The 21882-nt window shown below is 39.8% G+C and overlaps 2 protein-coding genes across 2 annotated transcripts; one reads left to right on the top strand and one right to left on the bottom strand.

Annotated features, from left to right (window-relative positions):
- Positions 1-54: 54 nt before the first annotated feature.
- On the bottom strand, positions 55-4183 carry pelo (pelota mRNA surveillance and ribosome rescue factor). Its single transcript, XM_077550964.1, has 12 exons — positions 3974-4183; positions 3582-3674; positions 2819-2969; positions 2613-2703; positions 2325-2549; positions 2072-2233; positions 1122-1168; positions 955-1028; positions 801-872; positions 410-484; positions 303-334; positions 55-204 (listed from the first exon to the last, which is right to left on the bottom strand). The coding sequence occupies exons 1-12, from the start codon at positions 4012-4014 to the stop codon at positions 110-112; spliced, it is 1158 nt and encodes a 385-aa protein (XP_077407090.1). The 5' UTR covers positions 4015-4183; the 3' UTR covers positions 55-109.
- Positions 4184-5556: 1373 nt separating this feature from the next.
- LOC144038445 (serine/threonine-protein phosphatase PP1-gamma catalytic subunit B-like) lies at positions 5557-13937 on the top strand. The gene is made up of 7 exons (XM_077550974.1): positions 5557-6022; positions 7109-7240; positions 7323-7553; positions 9815-9919; positions 11359-11582; positions 12669-12803; positions 13113-13937. Exons 1-7 carry the CDS (start codon positions 5968-5970, stop codon positions 13206-13208), a joined length of 978 nt encoding a protein of 325 aa, XP_077407100.1. The 5' UTR covers positions 5557-5967; the 3' UTR covers positions 13209-13937.
- The last annotated feature ends 7945 nt before the right edge of the window (positions 13938-21882 follow it).

Below are 21882 nucleotides of genomic sequence, written 5' to 3'. Positions count from 1 at the left end.
CCTGTGTCCGTTTTGTTTTGGCGAGGAGAGATACTAATGCAATATTCACGACGCACTCAAGAGTTAGTCTTTTTTTTTGTTTGTTTTTAATCAGCCATATTTTTTACACTCAGTCGTCTTCTGAGCTGCTGTCATCTTCGCCCTCCGAAACGTCGGCAATGGGAAACCGCAAAATGGCCGCCACTCCACTCAGTTGAGTCAGTTCTACAAAAACGGGAAAAATGACTTAGGATGTGATATCCCCAAAAATAATAGCTCGTTTTTTTTTTAACATGTCATGGTTGATAAGTGCTCAAACTTACGTTCACCGGAGACGTGCAGGCTTGAGAATATTCTGCGTGGAAAAAGAAAAACATTTGCATCAACAAATCTCAAAAGTTGCCTTGCACTTCCATTTTTACAGGCTTACCTGACATTGCCGCCGCCGTCTTTCACTTTGTCCACCAGGCGAACGTAGCGCGCCCTGGTGGGCACGTCCTGGTGCCTGCGCGGACACGATAACGAGCCGAATTCACACACAGTACGTTTGTGAGTAAATTGAGATGAGATTATCAAGGTTTTGTACAGTTACTATGCCATTTTGTGTTGCTGACTGTTTATTTTGCATGTCAACCACTAGATGGCATCAAACAATTGAAGAATGGAAAAAAGTATTTCAGCTCAGGTTTTGCTCAAGATTATCCAATGTCAAATTCTCTTCAATCCTGCTTTTTACGCTTACAGAAAGTGGCGGTAGTTTCATTTTTCAATATACATCTTTAGGCACGATTAAGTTTGAAACATGGGTGTATGTTACTTACCTGAAGAGCTTATCGCTGACCAGTAAAGTGTCGACGCCGAGGGCGTCTGCGGCCCTTTCCACATGAGCGAGTCTGTGAACAAAGTCGCGAGTTTATCACAAAAGTCAACAGTGGGGAAAAAAAAAAAAAAAAAAAAAGATCAACTGACGCTTACCCGTAAAAAGCTCTGTCAGGCTCATGTTGGAGCATCTTGTAGAAGTCCTCCAGAACTTTCACTTCTCCCGCAGCCTACAATTAGAAAAGTCACATTTAAAAATAGAAATAAAATTTTTGCTCTGTATGCTTTATAAAGTCCGCATTATGGAAACCGAGGACAGTCACCTTGGTATCTGACAGCCTGTTTGTCACTGTAGGGTCTGAGAGGATTTCTGCAAAAATAAGTAGAAGAGGTCTCTTTAAATCTTTAACGTCTTGGCCACATGGAGGAAGTGTAATACAGACATAAAATACATCAAGCAGGTCACAGCTTCTCTGTAATCTGCAGTAATATTAGCTATACCTTTGAATTATGAGAGCCTTTGAATATACCTTGAAAGGACGGTGACAAAATAAAACAATAAGTGAAATAATAGAATAAAATAAAATAAAATTGCAACTGAAACAACAGTAAGAACAACTACTGACTGTCACTGTGCGTTTTGGCCTCTTGGGGGCAGTGTGGTGCCGTGCATCCATGGTGTACACGCTTAAAGTGAGTACAGGAGAAATTTAATAGACTGGATTCCGATTGAATTATATTAAAATGCGTCATTTTTCACACATTGGGAAGAATTTGTGCCTTTGCGTAGTGTTATCTTACCTGTGAGTATGTATTCCCACAGCATTTGTGCGTGAATATTCGTTATTTGAAGGAAAAACGCTCCGCATTTGAACGGGATCCTCCCTTCGCTTTTAGCATTAGCTCTAGGCTAGCGATGTTTTAAAAATGAAGCTTTTTTTAAAAAATCTAAACATACAGTGGATTTAATTCTTATCGTCGTGTGTTTGGTTTTACAGTTAACTCCAACTGGAGTGTCAATAAACATCTTAAAGTACGCTTGGGGGACAACAAAATAACCTACACTACACACTTGCTCGTTGCTAATGCTACGCAAGCAAAATGGTGCATTTAGGGTACTTTCACAGCGTCGGAAACTTCGGTTTTCTTCGATGATAACGTTTTAAGGGGAAAATAATCGGCCATTTGTTTTCTATGACTACAGATGATACCAGCTTCTTTAAAACCTGCTACTGTCAAACAATTTCCTGTTTACAAGACTTCCCCTTCTTACCTTTGAGTGAGAACTTGTGACCGGATGACGAGTGGACCATCATGAACTTGGGTCGGTTCTCCAGCAGCACCTTGTTGTCCTGCCGCACGGCCTCTTTGAAGAGATACGTCATGAATTGGTCCTTGACGAAACCCGGACTGGCCACCAGGATGCATTTCACCACTGTTGGAGCAAGCACACAAGATAAGATTGCAAAAATGTGAATTGAACACGAACCTAAACTGCGCTTGCCCCCAATTTTGATACATCTTACCATCAAAATTAACGTGGCGAAGTATGGCCTGCATGACGGCTTCGTAGAACCTTTCCAGAGCCTTTTCGTGCTGGGTGCAGCTTCCCCTCCGCTTGCGAGGAATGGTGAGCTCCACTTTGGCCCGCAGGAGCGTCATGGCGGGCGTCACCAGCACCAGGTTGGCCAGACCCTCCTGCATCACCACCGCCGCCACGTCCGCCTTCTGCGTGGCGTCGCACGCCTCGTCTACGGAGCGGCGCGTTGCGGGAAAGTCACGTTTTCAATGTTTGCTATGCGGTTGCCGCTTACCGATTCTGGCCAACACGACGCTGTCCCAGCTCTTTTTCGCAAGCGTGAACTTCCTGTTGAGCTCCAGCTCAATAGTGTGGTACGCCCCCATCTGGTGAGTGAAGAACACTGCATCATTAGACCAAAACAAAAAAAAGATTATTGCTGTTCCTGACAACCCAACGTAACAGGAGTGTTCAAGTAAACGACTGTAGACGTGTGCCGACCTTGACATACTGGTTCTCCTCGATGTTGGTGCCCTTGACTCTCAGCTTGCAGGCCTGCGTGTCAAAGTCGATGGTCTCCACGCATAACGTCAAAGTCGTCCGAACTCTGGAGCTGCCCACGCTTCCGGTCGTCGATTCGGTCTGTACTTTTCTGCCAGGGTCAGAAAAAAAGTCGGTCTGGACACCATTCCGATTTATTTGCGATGCGTCATGGTGGTGCAGACTAAGCGGCCAAACCTAAATCCAGCTCTCACTCAGGGCAGCAACAATTAATCTAATAAATCGTAATTCGATTCCGATAAAATGTCGGAGCAAAATTTATGCCTCGAAGCTGTGCAGGGATAAGTTATGTAACACTTAATGTAGAAATGCATTGGTTCGACATTTACTGACACCCATGTCACTCACCGGGTCAGGCCCCACCTTTTAAAGCTAATACACACACGGCTACATATACAATCCAGTGCCTCACGTGCATATTATGTATCAACTTTTGCCTGATTAATCAATATATAATAGAATAATTGGTAGAATACTCAATTCTCAAAATATTTGATAATTGTAGCCCTAATCACTAGGCCACACCCCTTTAAAGGCACACATCCAAGACACAACTACTACACAATACCTTCAGTAATTGCAATTCCTAAATAGTTTATTTACAGTCTCTACCAACTAAACTATTTGACGTTCGTGGAGTTATTTAATTTGGATTTTTGAAACAACAAAAATTGGACACGGTGTCCAGAAATAGTCGGTGTACCTGATAGTGGATGCTCTCAAACTGTCCCCCTGTTGCAGCAGGTTGTAGGTGTGCCACATGTCCTCTGCTTCCTCTGGCACCAGAGTCACCTGACTGCAAAAATGCATGACAGGTGAGTCAAGATGATGATGTCACCTAACATGTCAATATCGCATCACTTCAAGTAGTATTTGGTTTGTTTACAGTTCCGTTGATATGCTAGCTGGTGAGATCGACAGCCTGATTTTATGCATGTGACTAAACAGCTTTTCTCTTGTCTTATTTTCGTCACCAAATGTCAACAAACGTGCTGGTAGCCTGGTACGCTGCACGTGGCCAACAGCTGTAAAAAAAAATGAGGCGAGCAATGCTACGGCAGCTAGCTACGTTAGCTTGCCAGGCAGCTCACTCACCCGGCATTATCTTTTTCAATGTCTCGATGAAGCAGCTTCATGATCGCTGTTGTGTTATACACTTTTTCGAAATAAAATAAAGTAGATTCACGAAGGTTTATCAGCGTCCGGCCTCATGATCATCTTAATACTAGCTGTCAGTTTGGAAATGAATAAAGTTCGGACAGGAAGAGAAACACAAAATGAAAAGTGGTCGCGTCCGTAAGTGACGTCATCATCTCACAGTAAATGAAAAAACAAAAGAATGGGCGGTAACATCCGGGAATTTGAGCAATAGACGTCAGACGTAATGCCCTGTCATGAGCTCTGCTGAGTCGTTCGTCAACTTTGCCGCCATATTGGATGTGGTTTGTAAGAGAAATAGTATTGACAGTTGTTTATTACCCACAAATAAATGTTATTGCATATAGTCTATATCAGGGATCAGCAAAGATGACAATAATATAATTTATTACATGACAAATGTACTAAATTGTACTCTAATTACTTTTCCATACAGTATTATTGTTAATATTTAATGACATTCATCAATGTGAACACACAATAATTATCAACAATTATTTAACAAGGTAGTAAATAGATAAACATAAATATTCAACACATTTTTTAATTCACAATCTCTGCAAATGTTTATATTTTCTAATATTTACTTCTTACATACATGGAAAATAACAATGTCCCACTGCTGGTGAACTATTTTTAGAACAGGCCCAGGGCCGACTCATGTGCACCATGTTGGTGACCCCTGGTCTACAGAAATTATTTTATAGATGTTTATAATTAATATCATTATTAATTATAAACACACAACATAATTAATCATAAACAAATACACATAGTTAAATTTAAATATATATTTAATATATTCATATATATTTTATTCAATATTTTATATGTTAAACTTAATAGTTTTAAGTAAAACTCAATTGAAGGAAAGGGATCTGGAATAATTTTATATGACTGTATTTTAATTTTGCAAAGCACTTTGTGACTGAGTGATTTGAAAGTGCTATCTAGATACATTTGACTAACGATGCTTAACTTTTGTTCACGGGAAGAGCTGCCACATCCAATATGGCGTTGACGTCGACGTAGGATTCATTGCTTAAAGTCGCAGCTACGTGTTAAGAATATCTTCGCGTGCAGCAATGGCCGCGAAGACATCCGGGTGTTTAGGCTAGGCGTGGAGGCGCACTTACACGTCACGCGCGTCCACAAGTATGGACTTGTAGAGTACACGCACACATACACAAAATGGGAAAGGCTGGGTTGCGTCATTGCTTGTGCAATGTACGGTTGTAAATATTCACTCCCGTGGGTGTCGCTTCATTCGATGTAACAAACAAAAAAGTGCTTAAAAAATGACTGAGTTGACATAAATAGGACGTGCGTGAGCGGTTTAAATACCACAGCGTCCGCGTACGACACAATTATGTTACTTCGATGAATGGTTGCCATTTAAATTATTGATTTGTTTCGTGTGAGTAAATGCTGACAGACACTGCAAAGGACCGATGCACAAGAATATTGAATCCCGCTAACCCCGCCTCCTCACAGAACTGACCAATAAGAGATCGGCATCTTGTATCGCCACTTCCGCCCAACCTTTCACGCTATCGCTCATTCAGTCTTCTTTTTTTTTGTCGATGGCATGGTGCTAAGCAGCCACGGCAGGGACAACGAAATCCATCGACCATCCCGTTTGAATTCGGATATCTTAGTTGATTCGGTGGAGTTTTCGAAGTGATTGTCAGCTATTCCGCATTGAGCGACGCCGGTAGACGGTCGTTTGGCTTGCCCATTCTTCCCCAAGGTTAGCTAGCTCGCTGGCTAACGATAGCCGATTAGGCGCTATCGCTAAAGTAGTTGAGCTGAGAGAGAAAAAAACACCCACTCAGGAGCCCGCTATCACTCGACTCTTACTACTACGTCCTTGGCTTGTAGATTTTTGTGAAAAAGGGGGGAAAAATATAAAATTTGTGTAGAAGGATATCATGGCGGAGGCCGACAAACTGAACATCGATTCCATCATTCAGCGGCTGCTGGAAGGTAAGAATCGTTTCGCTCGATAGCTCTTCCACCGAGGGAGCCATTTTAGCCAAGTTTACTAGCTAAATGATGCTCTATGTTTAAGTTCTTACTATTTTCCTTTTTTTTATTATTTTTATTTTACTACGCATTCATTGACGATTTTAAGTCTGCTTTTCAATAAACCTTTTAAAAAAAATCCCCACCCAGGTGGTTTAACACCAAAAAAAAAGGACGTTCACGCGGAATTATTTTCCCGTCATTAACGTGACCTTTAAATGCACTCTAACATATTTTTTAATCGAATTAAAGGTTCTCCGCATGCTAGTAAGCAACGACGAAAAACAACGCGCGCAATCACTCGACTCTACTAATCATTAGCGCTTTCTTGCGTCGAGTGAACAATGTACAGGCAGCAGTGGTCGTGACCCACTTTTGCAGAACTTAAGAACAATTCAGGGAATGCATTGTTGAAAAGCAGCATTTGTAAACAATGCGTCGTCCCATTATTAACCGTATCTATGCATGCTTTTCAAATCCTCTTGTTAAGAAATTTGAGATGATTGCGTTTACAAAACTGACTCGATTGAAACACATTTATTCATTTAAAATTATTTTTTCAGCGTCGAAATGGATTTGCTACTAATGTGTTCTAGCCCCGCCCCCAAATGTATTTTTTATTCAAAATAATAGAAATGTAATACCGACATCAAAATGCCTAGTCTGGTTGAAATGGTTTATTCAACCTAAGTTGAATATAGCAAAAATGTAAAAAATAAAATAAAATAAAATAATAATCAGATAATTGGTTCTAGAAAAATGCTTTTTGTAAAAAGACCATCAAATCAGATTAAAACAGTCTAACGCCATTGTTTCTTGAAATTTCTGTTAAAAATAATATATCCACTAATATGCTCGTATCGGCGGAAGTTCCATCAGGGTCTCAAAGTTGACACGTCAAACTTGCCCTAAAATCTCCACTCATGTACTTTCGATAAATAAATAAAAAGTGAATAGTTTTGAATGTTGTACTTTTTTTTTACAATCTTTCCGTGAATGCGTTTAGTCTGAGGTTTCTTGCTAATTTCTCGCTCCTGTCGCCGGCAGTGAAAGGTTCCAGACCTGGCAAAAACGTCCAGCTGACAGAGAATGAAATCCGGGGTCTTTGCCTCAAATCCAGGGAGATCTTCCTCAGCCAGCCCATCCTGCTCGAACTCGAGGCGCCTCTCAAGATTTGCGGTGAGACTTTTTTTTTTCTGCGGCGCTTTTGGGGGCCCTCCCAGTAAAACAAATTCACATTGAATCACATTTGCACGAATAGGGGACGTTCACGGGCAGTACTACGACCTGCTGAGGCTCTTCGAATATGGCGGCTTCCCACCGGAGAGCAACTACCTGTTCCTGGGAGACTACGTGGACCGAGGCAAGCAGTCCCTGGAGACCATCTGCCTCTTGCTGGCGTACAAGATCAAATACCCCGAAAACTTCTTTCTGCTGAGGGGGAACCACGAGTGTGCCTCCATTAACAGGATATATGGCTTCTATGACGAGTGTGAGTGCCCCCCTTTTATTTTTTTTGTCATTCTGCTCTCACCGGTTCAAAGAATTGTCAGCCCAGAAACGAAACGGCAAAGCCTGCAACATTTCAATTGAACTTGTCATCCGGGCGTAAACGCACACTAGCTTGCGTAAAAATAAGGTCAAAGTCGCCGTTTAAACACGCCCGACGGACTCGTCACGGAGTTCCGTTGAAAGGAGACGATTGTTGGCAAGCCAGTCTGCTTCCAGCTAGTAAGTAATATTTCCGCGAGCACCTGTTTGATCACATGAATTTGTGATACTCGATTGTAATGCGAAAGCACGCCCTGTCCTATTCCACTGGAAGAACCCAAGAACACTTTTTTGTCCCGTTTAATTGTTGTTCATTTCTCATTTTCACACCCGTTCAAAAATAATGATTAGGTATCGTGTGGCCATTTTATTAGCAGAAACTAGAAAGAAAAAAATAGAAGAATGGTATATTGTTATTAACTCATTCACTGCCATTGACGGCTATAGACGTCATAAATTCATTTTAACTATTTATATTAGTTTAAAAAAAAAATCTACTTTTGTTAACAAGAGTATGAAAACCTAGAATTGTTTTATTGTACATTTAGAACAGACATCAAATTTGTGATTAATCGTGAGTTAACTAGTAAAGTCATGCGATTAATTACGATTAAAAAATAATAATCCACTGACACCCCTAATTTTTAATCATCTTTTCTTTAAAAAAATAAAATAAAAATAATTGTAATTATTATTTTTATTTTTTAATAATCTTTATTTAAAAAGCAAAACATTATTAAAAAATTAAGGGCGTCAGGCGATTACCATTTTTAATCGTAATTAATCGCATGACTTCACTAGTTAACTCACAAGTAATTAAAAAAAAATTCTGTTCTAATTCAATAAAAAAATTCTAGGTTTTCATACTCTTTTTAACACGCAAAAATGTTAAACTAATAGAAATAGGTCAAATGAATTTTTGACATCTATAGCCGCCAATGGCAGCTAATGAGTTTTAAGGGAAAAGCTATATCAGAGTTCAAAATGATCTTTTTTTTTTTATGTATCAAAAGTACTAAGGATGTCTCGATCACATTTTTGTCAGAGTCGAAGTTGCTCGATTTTGAGTATCTGCCGATACAGAGTCCCGATCCAATACTTCTGCAATGAGGAAGAACAACAAGACCACACCCAAATTGTCTCAATCATCTTAATTTTTTTCTAGTTATTTGAATGAAGGAATCCCAAGATTAGGGATGGGCAACCTGGTATCGGTGCCTTATTCTGAGTTATCAGTAGCGGCTGATACCAGTATCGGTCGCCCTGTTGTGGCCGTTTTACAATGAGAAATGAGAAGAAAAGACAATTATATGCAGTTTTAAAGAAAAAAATGAACATCTCTACCCAAGATGATACCTTTTTTATACGGCTGTAAATCAGCAGTGGTTCAAATCAAGTATTCTTGACTTGAATTAAGAACATTTTTAAAGAACTAATCTTTTTTTTTTTTTAGTCGATACGATCAACTGAAAAATGACATGATTCACGGTCGTGTTGATCGGATTGTGACGATCCTGAAGTACTGGTGGTATCAGTACTTGGTATCGGTGACTACTCGAGTCGAGTACTTGTACTGGTATCAGTCTGGGGAAAAAAGTGGTATCGTATCGATCATCCCTATAATTCATTCATTCATCAAGTGTGTCAGAAAGAAAGAAATTTTGTTTGCTCACAATTACCTGTCATTGAAATTGTTATTATTATTTTTCAAAAGTAATCGTGACATTGGTAAATGCTCGTACTGATATCGGTCTGGAAAAAAGTGGTATCCAACATCCCTATCCAAGTCACAACTGAAATCAATCAATGAGACACATTTGTCCTGGAGATTAGTATCACTTCTGTTACATTAGGCCTCGGGGGTTCCACTCGTCTTCATTTTAGAACAGATGTTCCAAAAGAGGTTCGACTTGGACGCACAAAGTACAAAGAAGCCATTTTGCCTTTTTACAAGCCTTGAAGTTTGTTCCTAGTTGTTAGTTTGCGGACATCCGTCCGTGTCGGGACACTGGCAACCTCCAGCAACGCGCGCTCGCTCGCTCCCGGGCCCACACAGCGTGATCGAGCAATGTGAGCTTGTCTGATGTTTGTGGCCCAGATTACGTAAAACGTTTCATTAATAATGTGACGCAACAGGCTGAGCCTTGAGAGATTTTATTGGTGTCCAGATAAGAGTGTTTATTTTTTTTTTTTTGTCCACAGGTAAGAGGCGGTACAACATAAAGCTGTGGAAGACCTTCACCGACTGTTTCAACTGTTTGCCCGTCGCCGCCATTGTTGACGAGAAGATCTTCTGTTGCCATGGAGGTAGCGGCACAAGAACAACAAACACGCTCGAGCGCTCGCTCGCTCGCTCGTCGCTGCCGGCTGTTTACTGTCAACAGCTGCGTCTCCCAACTTTTAAGGCTCGGTGACATCGTCTTTTCTCTTTGGCTCACAACTTAATATCGGCCAGTAGACGCAGTTAGGGATTTGGAAAGACGGTTTTTCAAAATTCTTTGGGTTCAGGGAGACAGTACAGTGTTTTTTTTTTTTTTTTAAGAAAAAAAGTTTTTCTTGTCAAAGTTTTCCAAAGGACATATGTTATTCACTTTTATGCTGGAAAATATGCCTTTTCTCTTATTTTTTTTTTTTAAATAATAATTTTTAAAACGAGTCAAAAAAGGCATAATGGGATTTAAAAAAAAATAATAATAATAATTTCGGCAAAAGTTGCAGTGTTGCGAATAGTAATTGAAGTTAGAGGGAGGAAAGTCACATTTTAACTAGTGAATAAAAAAAAACTTAACTCATGAACTGCCATTGACGGCTATGGACGTCAGAAATTCATTTGAACTATTTCTATTTGTTTCACATTTTTCCCCCATTTTTGTTAAGTGTGAAAACCTAGAAAAAGAGTATTGTACATTTAGAACATATATAAATTTTTTTGATTAATCATGAATTAACTGTTGAAGTCATGTGATTAATTACAATTTTAAAAAAAAATCGTCTGACGCCCCTAATTTTTTTATATATCTATATTTTTTTTTTATTAGGGGAATCAGGCAATTAATTTTTTTAAATTGTAATTAATTACATGACTTCACTGGTACAAATTTTATATGCGTTCTAAATGTACAATACATTTTTTCCTAGGTTTTCATACACTTGTTAACAAAAGTGGAAACAAATGCGAAACTAATAGAAATAGTACAAATTAATTTTTGACGTCTATAGCCGTTGATGGCAGTGAATGAGTTAATGATGAATACATTTGATCACTCCAATATTGAAATTTGGTGGGAACTCAACGTGACTTACTTTTTATTTATTTATCTGTAGTTTTTTTGTTTTAGTTTTTTCGTTGTCCCCCCCTCACTCAACATACTGTTGAAAGGCGCCTCTAAATATAATTTATTATTATTATTATTATTATTACAAGACTTGCTTGAACCACGAAGGTCCCGACTTGAGACTGCAGCAGGAATGTTTTGTGTTCCAACCGGGTGGCTATTTTAAGAGTTCCTTAAAATATGAAATAATAGCGAGGAAGCTCCATCGTGTCTCAACCATCAACACGCACGTTGCTGAATATGCAAACAGACGGCGGCGATAATCGCGAGGGTAAACACGTCTCGCCGTCTGACCACGTGCTGTCCCGTTGGACGGCAAACAAAAACGCAGTGTGCTCGCCAGACTTCACCTGCGCGGCCCTCGGCAATCAAAGTCCTGTTTGTTTATTTATTAGTTTTTTCCTCTGGCAGGCCTGTCTCCAGATCTGCAGTCCATGGAGCAGGTGCGAAGGGTCATGCGTCCCACCGACGTGCCCGACCAGGGCCTCCTGTGCGACCTGCTGTGGGCCGACCCCGACAAGGACGTGCTGGGCTGGGGCGAGAACGACCGCGGCGTCTCCTTCACGTTCGGCGCCGACGTGGTCACAAAGTTCCTCCACAAGCACGACATGGACCTCATCTGCCGGGCCCATCAGGTCGGGTTTATTGCATATTTCTTGCATTAATATAATAATTTTTGAAAGGTAAAATTCTCTCATGAGATAATTGGTTAATTGATTTATTTTAAATAACGCTTACTTGTCCAAAAATTCTGGCCAAATTAAAAACGGCATCTGGTGGCGTCATGTTGCCAAGGAACTGTTGGAAGTGAGTTGAGGAGCTTCATTTAGACAAACGTAGTCATTTGCCGCCATTTTGCGGCATCCATAGGAAATTACAGTACAGTATAAACAGTTTTGGGGGGGGCCAAATAATAATTGTTAAGTTATTGTAAATAACAACAAAGTGTAAAATAAACAAATTTACATATGCAGAACATTATTTATTTTATACAATGTATTGATTTAATGTGTATAAAAAGTACAAATTAATATAAATTACATTTATTTTTATTTTAGATATTTTTTATTTGATTATATAATTGGTTAACCTAGAAAATGTTTAATAAATGTTCATGTAAATTTTAAAATAAAAAATAATTTTACATATAACAGTACACTTAACATTTTATTAAATGTATTAATTTATATACTGTGTATAAAAATATACACCATATTTACATGTATTTGTTTTTTGTAATATATATATTTAACTTTATTAGACAATTGAGAGATTATAAATTATTTAATTATTAATGTACCAATAAATATTAAAATACACTAACTGTACACTTAACATGTTATTAAATGTATTGATTTATTTGCTGTGTATAAAAATATAAGAAATTTACATATAACTTTGTTTTGATTTGATAATCGGTTATTATAAAATATTGTAAATAACATAATACAGTGCATTTGGCATTTTATTTTATTGAATATACACTGAATTATTTTTTCCATAAATGACTGCACAGTTTAAAAATGAGACCCTTCAGCACAAAAGTTTGCACACCCTTGATTTAGACTTGACTGCAGCACATCCCAGGTCGAAATGTAAATAAGGGCCGATGTAGTACACCTTTCTGCCAGCAGGTGGCAGCAGACCGCCTTGAGTGCTCTTTGACATGCTTGTAAAAAAAAAAATGTTTTCTCTGTACCAACTCGTCATCTTTGTTTCAGGTGGTGGAGGACGGCTACGAGTTCTTTGCCAAGAGGCAGCTGGTCACGCTGTTCTCCGCCCCCAACTACTGCGGCGAGTTCGACAACGCCGGCGCCATGATGAGCGTCGACGAGACCCTCATGTGCTCGTTCCAGGTAAGCAAGCAGAAGATTCTCCAGACATTTCTGACATTTGATAGACACCAGCAACTCGGTCAGGGACGATCTTTTCAAAGAAGTATTACCTCGTTTGATGTTGGATGAGTTAAATTGCTCGGAAGCAAGATGGAACGCCATCAATTTACATGTTGAGGTGAGAATGGCGGATATTGGATCTGGATATTTTTCGCATGTGGTTCAGTAAATGTTAGAAAACTTCTTTTTGGGAGAGCTGTTATTTGGCGTCACGTTGATAACGGACCCCCTTGCGTTTTTTTTTTTTGTTTGTTTGATTTCCTTTTCCAGATTCTCAAACCCGCAGACAAGAAGCTGTTCTACGGCGGGGGCGGCGGCATGGGCTCCGGACGCCCCGTCACCCCCCCGAGGAAAGCTAAGAAATGACAGCAGTAGCGGGCCCTCGACCTTCGTCCCCATCCTTCCTGCCCTTTCTACCTCTCTTCTCCTTTCTTTCACCAAACAGCCAGAAATCAAACCTTTTACCCAGGGCTTTTTCTCCCCCCTTTTTTTATCTCTACTTCTTAAAACATGTAATGTTCCAAAATTGTCCGAGCGAGTGCGCAAACGAGTGAATGTACGACCCCACCCCCCTCGACCCTCCACCCCCCCCCCACCCCCGTGCGCCAGCGAGCTATAAAATGGCGGGCAAGTTGTGGTGTGAGAGTCTTCTAGATTTCTACTTTTGCCCTCCCTCTCTCTCTCTCTCTCTCTCTCTCTCTCTCTCTCTCCGGGCACTCTTCCTGTGGAAAGGTTGAAACCACAGAGCGCGCGTGTGTACAGCGATTTGACTGAAAAAGGTGACATTTGGCGGCCGAACCCCTGCCAGCAGGTGGCGTATGTGTCCTCGTGGAGGGAGGGGGGAGTATATTTTGTTTTCCCCTGTCCCCGCCGTACTGTAAAATCTCCGCATGTGTGTGCGCGTGTGAGCGCGCACGTCGTCCACACGCACACTCATGTACAACTCTTCAGATTCATATGAGCCAGAGCTGTAAAAAAAACAAACAAACATACAGTTTAGGTTTGTACAGATTTGATTACTTGAAAGAGATTTTTTGTGAATTCGTTTTGTAGTCTTTCATCAAGTTGACCAATAAAGCGAGAATCTGAGCTACACTCTTTGTGCACGGTTTTTCTTGACGCCAAAAAAAATGGACAAACTTGATTCTTTCAGGCCAACCAATCACAGGATAGCGAAATGATGATGTCATCATGGGCCAGCGCTCTGGCACCTGTGAGGGTGAATTTGAAACCGGATTGGTTAAAGGAACGTTACTGTTAACCATTCTGATGTTCTTGGGGAAGATTATATTCACATGGCGACACAGATGCTGAAATCTGATTGGATGGAAACAAAAAAACAAACAAACAGCTGCATATTACATTCAAAGCCAAGAGAATCGCTATAAAATAAATAGAATTGATGGCTGGGAATAAATTGCATTATGTCTATATGTGCCCTCTCTTGAAGGTGCGTCTCTTGAACATCACGCATACTATATTTACCCCCCCCCCCCCCCAAAAAAAAAGGGATCCGGTTTCCTTCTTGGGGATTTGTTCGTCTCTTTGCATTCATTCATCTTGCTGTCATCGACACCCTTTTCCAAGACGCTCCGTCCATCACTTGGCCTTCAAAATGGGCCAATGAGGTGCGAGGTGACAGCGGCTAAGCAAGGCTAAGGGGGTGGGGGGGGCAGATTAGCTTAGCTAGTAATAACGATTGATTTAAAAAAAAAAAAATATATATATATTTTTGAAACATAAAAAAAAAAGGTTTTAAATTTTATTTTTTTATTTGAGTGTTGTAAAATCGTAAACTAAAATACTAAACTTTTAGCTTTATCCCTTATTTGTTTTTATTTCTCAATACATTTGCTTAGAGCTCAGTGGCTATAGAAAGTCTACACACCCCTCCTGCTCCCAAGCTTTTATGAATGGGGGGGAATATTAATAATTTAATTTTCCTGCATTATTCTGACCTATACCTGTACAACTCAATAGGAAGAAAAAAAAAATCTGTCTCCTCCCCACCACCACCAAAATTTGCCTTTTAGAATAGGGGTGTGTCGACTTTTTATAGCCACCGTATGTTGACCTACGGCAATCAGCAATGAACTAGGCTTGGCCCTCTAGGAAAAATAAAAATTGGACATGAATCATTACGCATTAAAGTTAAAGAACAATCTATTTTCTATCCCGCTGACAGCTCATTGGATTTCATTAGACAGTCCCAAGTGTACCTAATGAAGAGTCCAGTGACTGTTAACCACCCCTCCAGCGCAGATCGTAATACTGCACACGTATCCTGGTATGCGCGCCGTCGAGCGGCCTTCCTCGTTTTACGAGCGCTATCGCGAAACTCGAGAGGGATTTTGTTTGCGCTCATGCAATCCCGCATGCTGTCTGCAACTGTATATTTCTATTCTAAATATAATGTGACGCATGCACATAATGAAATGTAATGGTTAAAAGACAGCGGTGGGTTAGTGGGGTAGCTATAAAAAAAATATATACTACTATACTCGCTATACTTGAAAACACACAGCGAAGTGCGCTTTTTCTGTTGTCGTTAGGTCATTTAGCATTTTTCGCTAATTAGCACTCATTAGCAAAGCTGTGGTAACAAGTTTGGATAGCATAAAAGTCAAGCTAAGTAGCTAACTCTTAGAGCATGTAATATGTAATGTAATTTACTATTTTTTTCCCTCCTTAGTCTTGGTACTAGCGATGCATTATGGCAGTTAGCAAAAAAAGAAGGAAATTATTTTGTGTTCAGAGAAGTCATTTTCTTAAGTTATTAAAAGAAGAATTTTTTATCAGTGGTGGAAGGATAAGATAAGAGTACCTTTTTTTTGTTGTTGCCATATTTTACTTCATATGCTTACATTTGAAAACACACGTAATGTGTATTTTTTCTGTTGTCATTAGCTAATTTAGCATTTTTCGCTAGTTAGCTCTCATTAGCAAAGCTGTGGTAACAAGTTTGGATAGCATAAAAGTCAAGCTAAGTAGCTAACTCTTAGAGCATGTAATGTAATTTACTATTTTTTTTCCCCTCCTTAGTCTTGGTACTAGCGATGCATTATGGCAGTTAGCAAAAAAAGAAGGAAATTATTTTGTGTTCAGAGAAGTCATTTTCTTAAGTTATTAAAAGAAGAATTTTTTTTATCAGTCGTGGAAAGATAAGATAAGAGTACCTTTTTTTTTTTTTTGTTGCCATATTTTACTTCATATGCTTACATTTGAAAACACACGTAATGTGTACTTTTTCTGTTGTCTTTAGCTAATTTAGCATTTTTTGCTAGTTAGTTAATAGCTAGCTCTTAAACAACAGCATGAGATATATTTTTTCCCTCCTTATTCTTGGTACTAGCAATACAGTATGTAAGTTAGCACACACACAAAAAGAGGGAAACTATTTTGTGTTCAATTCAGCCATTTTTTTAATGTGCCAAGTTATTAAAACATTTTATATAAGACCGTTAGCTTCATGCTAACACACAATGGCAAACACCATAGAGAGGCTAATAAATAGCCTCTATGTGGCGGCGTTAGAACGCTTTAAGCTACCTTGTTGCTGGTTAGAACATCAGCCTCCTAGTTTTCAAGATAGGGTTCGAATCCGGCTTTCCTGTGAGTAGTCTACTACTTCTGTTTGTTTGTGCCCTGTGATTGGCTGCCCATGGTGTTCCCTGAAATTATATAATTGTGTAATGCTGAATCTGCCATTAAGAACGAATGGGGAAAATGAAGGTACAAAATCAAGAATTGTGGGTAAGGCGTGAATATTTTGAATAAGAAAAATGGAAGCAAGAATGGCGTAAATATTTTGAATATGTTAAAATATAAATGACGACAATCGGATGAATTATGCGGAAGTAGATAGATGCCCAAAAATGGGAGGAATAAAAAAAAAAAAAAGAGGCGTGTCAAGTTGCTTTTGATCACCAGTGTTGCTTTCCCGTCATGTCCCCAGCGTCTTCTATATTGCAGCCTTAAGTGTGAGGAATGGTGCGAACAACCTGGGGGGACCCCTGGGGCCCAATGTGGCCGCTTCAATACTGCAAACATCACATTCTGGGCTCCTAATTGGAATGGGAAAGGAAAATGGCTTGTTTTTTGACAATTCGATTCGTCGGAGTAGTTTGTTTTGCTTGGCTGACAATATATTGAGAGACAAAAGTACTGTTTACTGTAAACAAATAAAAAAAAAAAAAAATCCCCCCCCCCCAAACTAACAAACTTATTGCCTCACATTATACATCACTAATCATGTTATAAGATGTACATTATAAAAAGAACCTTAAGCCGTTGTTTCCTGTAGGCGTAAAAAGCAGGATTGTGGAGGATTTGACATTTCAATAATCTTCAGCAAAAACGAGGCTGAACTTGAAATACTTCCTGCTTTCGTTCTTCTTCTTTCAAATGTACCGTACAAAATAATTAGTGTAATGGCGTCACACATTTTGATATCGATAAGACAAGAGTGACGTTACACTAACAATGCGTGAATAATGATTGAAGGCAATCTCCACCTTTTTGTGAATTTCTCCTTGCAGCTTCTTGACAGAACACAGAAAGCTGTGGTAAAATTTCGAAAATATCAAACAGCTGGACATGGAGACGATCAAACTTTGTGCACCTGTGGGAAAATTTTTTTTTATTTTTTTTTGAAGTGCATTTTAGCGTTGTCCTTGAAATTTCCACTCAAATCTCACTCTCCTTAACTTTGTGTTTTTTGAGGTGTGTTTTCTCCTCATGGTGCTCCGCGGGGAGTATTAATAAGTAAAACGTGTGTAAAGCTGCCGTGGTGCCGTGCCCAGCAGCACAGTGTCACCTGCTCTATTTTTATCTGCCGAGGAATCCTGGATTCACAGACTCAGCTGCCACTTCTATTATTACTATTAGCTAATGCTGTAAAAAGTACCCGGCTAACGCGGACGCTGTAGCTCCTTCATCCGTTGCCTTATTGCCCGCTACTAATTATGTCCTCACTGTCAATAGCGCTCGGCCGCTCGTGTCTTTCGATTCAACTTTGGCTCTGGCCGGGTTTCACTTGCGGGCCGCATCGCAGTCGATGAAGCCGCCGTCCGTGCTCAGTGAAGAGACAAAATGAAGACACTTGCGAGGAGCATGGAGCAGATGCTAACGAACTGCACCTTATGATGGCATTCCCTCGGCCACGCCCCTTCAAGACACCTTTTTCCGTTTTAACGCGTTTAGTGATTTACTCTTCTTTTTTTTTTTTTCAGGCATCCTTCCTGTCTTTCTTCTCACCTTCCTTCTCTGACCTTCTTTTTAATCTGATTCGTTCCTTTGTTAAAGCTGCTTTTCTTTCTCTCTTCCTTCTTTTCTCCATTTTCCTCTCTTCTTCCTTCTGTTTCTTTCCTTCTTTCTTTCTATCTTTCTTTCTATCTTTCTTTCTTTCTTCCCCCTTCCTTCTCTGTTTTCCTCCCTTCTCCCCTCTGTGTCCTGTCTCTTTCTTTCCTTCTTTCTTTCTTTCTTTCTTCCCCCTTCCTTCTCTGTTTTCCTCCCTTCTCCCCCCTGTTGCTTCTCTCCTTCCCCTTCTTTCTTTCGCTCTCTCTTTTGCTCTCTCTCTCTTTCACGCTCTTTTTGCCCTCTTTCATTTTGCTCTCTCCTTTTTCTTCCTTTGTTTCTCTTTCCTCCTTCCCATGCCTCCTTCCTCCCTTCCTTCTTGCCTTCCTTATCTCCTTCCTCATTTTTTGTTTGTTTTTTGTTTCTTTCTTTCTTCCATCCTTCCCATCCTCCCTCCCTTCCTTTCTTTCATTCTTTTGTTCTTCCTTCCTTCTTTCCTTCCTCCCTCCCTCCCTTTCTTCCTTCCTTCCTTCCGTCTTAATTGACCCTTTATCCTTCCTTTTTTTTTCAGTTCCGCTTACGAGATTCCACATTTCCTTCTTTACTTAGAACTGTTCCTTCCTAGCCTAGCAGTAAAAAAAGGATTCAAAAAGTGTATACCCACTTTTGGCCCACTTTTTCTTTCTTTGTTTCTTTCTTTCCTTCCCTCCTTCCTTCTCTCCTTCCTCATTTTTTGTTTCTTTCTTTCTTCCCATCATCCCTTCCTTCCTTTCTTCTGTTCTTCCCTTCCCTCCCTTCCTTCCTCCCTCCCTTTCTTCCTTCCTTCCTTCAATCTTAATTGACCCTTTATCCTTCCTTTTTTTTCAGTTCCGCTTACGAGATTCCACATTTCCTTCTTTACTTAGAACTCTTCCTTCCTAGCCTAGCAGTAAAAAAAAAAAAAAAAAGGGATTCAAAAAGTGTATACCCACTTTTGGCCCACTTTGTATAGTCGTAGTCTCCCTCTACCCGAAGTTGAGCAATATGATCTCTGTAGGGCCCGCATGGCTCACAATCTCCTGTTCTAGTCCAACTCAAATGTGTCATGGATTTGAGGTTAGGTTATGTAGGTCAGCGATCTCAAGTTCTTCCGCACCAAAGTTCTCCGAGCGTGCCTTCACGGACCTTGCTTGGTGTACTGGGAACATGAAAAGCGACACTCCCCTGTACGGTTCCCACTAGGCTAAAACACCATCACGCTGAATGTGGTAATGAGTGGGAGCCCCCTGCCCTTGTCCCTCTTCAAGAAATCACTCCCATTTTGAAGTAATGGGGAGACGGTTGCACCTGAAGTGTGTTACTCAAGTCCAGTCATGTCAGACAATCATGCTTCACACTGATAGGCTATTTGAAACGCAAACAAGGTACTGAGTGCTTTTGCTACCTCTGTGTCTGAAAGTGTCCCCTTGTCCGTCTCATTTTGCTTGTGCAAGTCAGCAGAGATGCTCTTGAGTTGCGTAACCGCGTCACCCCCACCCCCAAACCGCCCGCACTACTTAACACTTGTTCAAAACTGGCAACATGGATAGCGTTCATAAATGATGGAAGGGCTGGGAGGGGTTAAGGTGGCACACGGTAATCCCTCAGACCTGGCAAGATGTCCTGGCATGTTGCGCCCCCCGCGGGTGTCCCAGCTTGCACCGTGTAGCGGCTTGAAGATGGAAGGGGGGGGTGTGGGGAGTCGGCTAAGGGGGGGTAGGGAAACACTATCCTTCTGGGATATTGAGTTAAATGTCACTGCGCCGCCCTGAGGGAGACACTGACAGGCCGACCCCGATCGCAGCCCTCCCCCCCCCAAAAAAAATCTCAGAGGTCACAACGCTTGTACAACAGCTGAAGTGCAACCAGCAAAACGCACATGGACAAAAGACTTCAAATTGTTAGCAAAAATGTATTTGAAACAACATAATCTGGCACATTAATTTATGATTAAAGGATCTATCCAGCTGACTATCTACAAGAGGGTTAATTAGTAAAAGTATCTACAGTAGCTAGCTAGCTACATGATGATTAACTAGCTAGCTAGCTAGCTACATGATGATTAAATAGCTAGCTAGCTAGCTACATGATGATTAAATAGCTAGCTAGCTACATGATGATTAAATAGCTAGCTAGCAACATGATGATTAAATAGCTAGCTAGCTACATGATGATTAAATAGCTAGCTAGCTAGCTAGAGAGATATTGAGAGAGATACTGCTAGCTAGCTACATGATTATTAGATTATCTATCTGATCCATCTGGCTACAAAAATAATGATCACAATTATGTTTTTAAAGGTAGTTGTAAAATAGGCGCAATTAATAATAGATATATTGTTGTACACTGTATTGATATAATCTAAAATACAGTAATTGCATAGGGATATGATCAAACATAACAGGTAATAATTAAATGTTTCATGTATTCATGCAATAATTTGACCTTTAAAGAAACTACCACGAAAAATATCAACAAATGTAACAGAAAACGTATACACTACTTTTCCACCAAGTCTAGTCATTTGTATCATGTATCATTTATGGCTACATAATCTTTACTAGTGTAATGTACTGTAAGTGGGCGTTTGTTGATGCGCCAACAAATGACTGGGCGGCGTCTTTTTAAACCGTTAAAAGCGTGTATAACGTCAATAGCACACATAGCTTGAATAACATGTCAAAATAAGCCTGGTGTAGAATTCAAGGCTGCACGGAGAGGCTTTATCAGTCCTAAAAGGCGACATCACCCCTTTACGCATTCATTTGCCACTCAATGAGATATAAAATGCATTTTAACTTCACTAATCACTGTCCTACATTATATTTGAATACACCATTCAGTCCTATCAAAATACATATTGCATTTGAACAATGACTTGTATGTACAATTCTATTTCAAATATATTTTTTTAATTCACATATAATAATGTATACATGTAATTATAAAAGTAGTCCAGAGTTAAAATTGCAAACACAATAAACATGACAAAAATAATAGAAATGAAACTTTAAATTGTATTCAGCTTCCGTTCATCAGTTCTGATGAGAAGAAGCAGAAATGATATCAAGCTAATTCCTCTGAAGCTAAGGTAAGTCCTCTCTTCTATTCGTCTTTTTTTGGAACGTTTTCAGAAGTCATGGAGTTTGTCACTCAAACCTGTTACCCATAACATAATGTCACAAAAACACTTCATCAAAGTTTTTCTTCTCTTTCTATTTTGTTGCTAAATTTGTATTAGACAAGTTAACATAGCCGCTAGCTTGCTAGGGCCAAAAGTCTGAAATTAGCATAGATTTGCTATGGTGGTAATGTCATTTTGGCAAATGCAAATATGAAATTAGTATTCAAATAAAAGATTTTATTTGATTTTACCAAATTTATTCACCAATCATTTTGAAAAAAATGCTTTTCATGGGCCCAAGTATCTGTACCAAGGGTACGCCAAACGGCAGCAAAATATACAGTATATGACTAAGTTTGTACAGTTGTTGGTTAAAGACGCATCAAATGATGGGTTTATGACTTGAAAAACAACATGAAAAATAAATAATGAAGTAATTAGTCTATTTTTATTTATTTATTTTTGTATTATATTATTATTTTTAATGGTGGTGACCTAAATTGACCTCAAATTCTGGCATTCACCATGTAGTGACTTATTAAACGATCTAAATGGTGGATTCCCCCCCCCCCCCACCCAAAATGGAGCTGGAGCAGTGTGACG

Source organism: Vanacampus margaritifer, chromosome 18 (genome assembly GCF_051991255.1).
Source record: "Vanacampus margaritifer isolate UIUO_Vmar chromosome 18, RoL_Vmar_1.0, whole genome shotgun sequence".
NCBI classification, from domain to species: Eukaryota; Metazoa; Chordata; class Actinopteri; order Syngnathiformes; family Syngnathidae; genus Vanacampus; species Vanacampus margaritifer.
This window is presented reverse-complemented; position numbering and strand designations above follow the sequence as displayed.

Coding starts and splice junctions, on each gene's coding strand:
- pelo (XM_077550964.1), bottom strand. CDS start 4,014: ATGAAGCTGCTTCATCGAGACATTGAAAAAGATAATGCCGG. Junction 2,704..2,818: donor AGGAGAACCAGTATGTCAAG/GTCGGCACACGT, acceptor TTCACTCACCAG/ATGGGGGCGTACCACACTAT. Junction 2,550..2,612: donor CGTCGTGTTGGCCAGAATCG/GTAAGCGGCAAC, acceptor GCCGCTCCGTAG/ACGAGGCGTGCGACGCCACG.
- LOC144038445 (XM_077550974.1), top strand. CDS start 5,968: ATGGCGGAGGCCGACAAACTGAACATCGATTCCATCATTCAGCGGCTG. Junction 6,023..7,108: donor CATTCAGCGGCTGCTGGAAG/GTAAGAATCGTT, acceptor TGTCGCCGGCAG/TGAAAGGTTCCAGACCTGGC. Junction 9,920..11,358: donor GATCTTCTGTTGCCATGGAG/GTAGCGGCACAA, acceptor TTCCTCTGGCAG/GCCTGTCTCCAGATCTGCAG.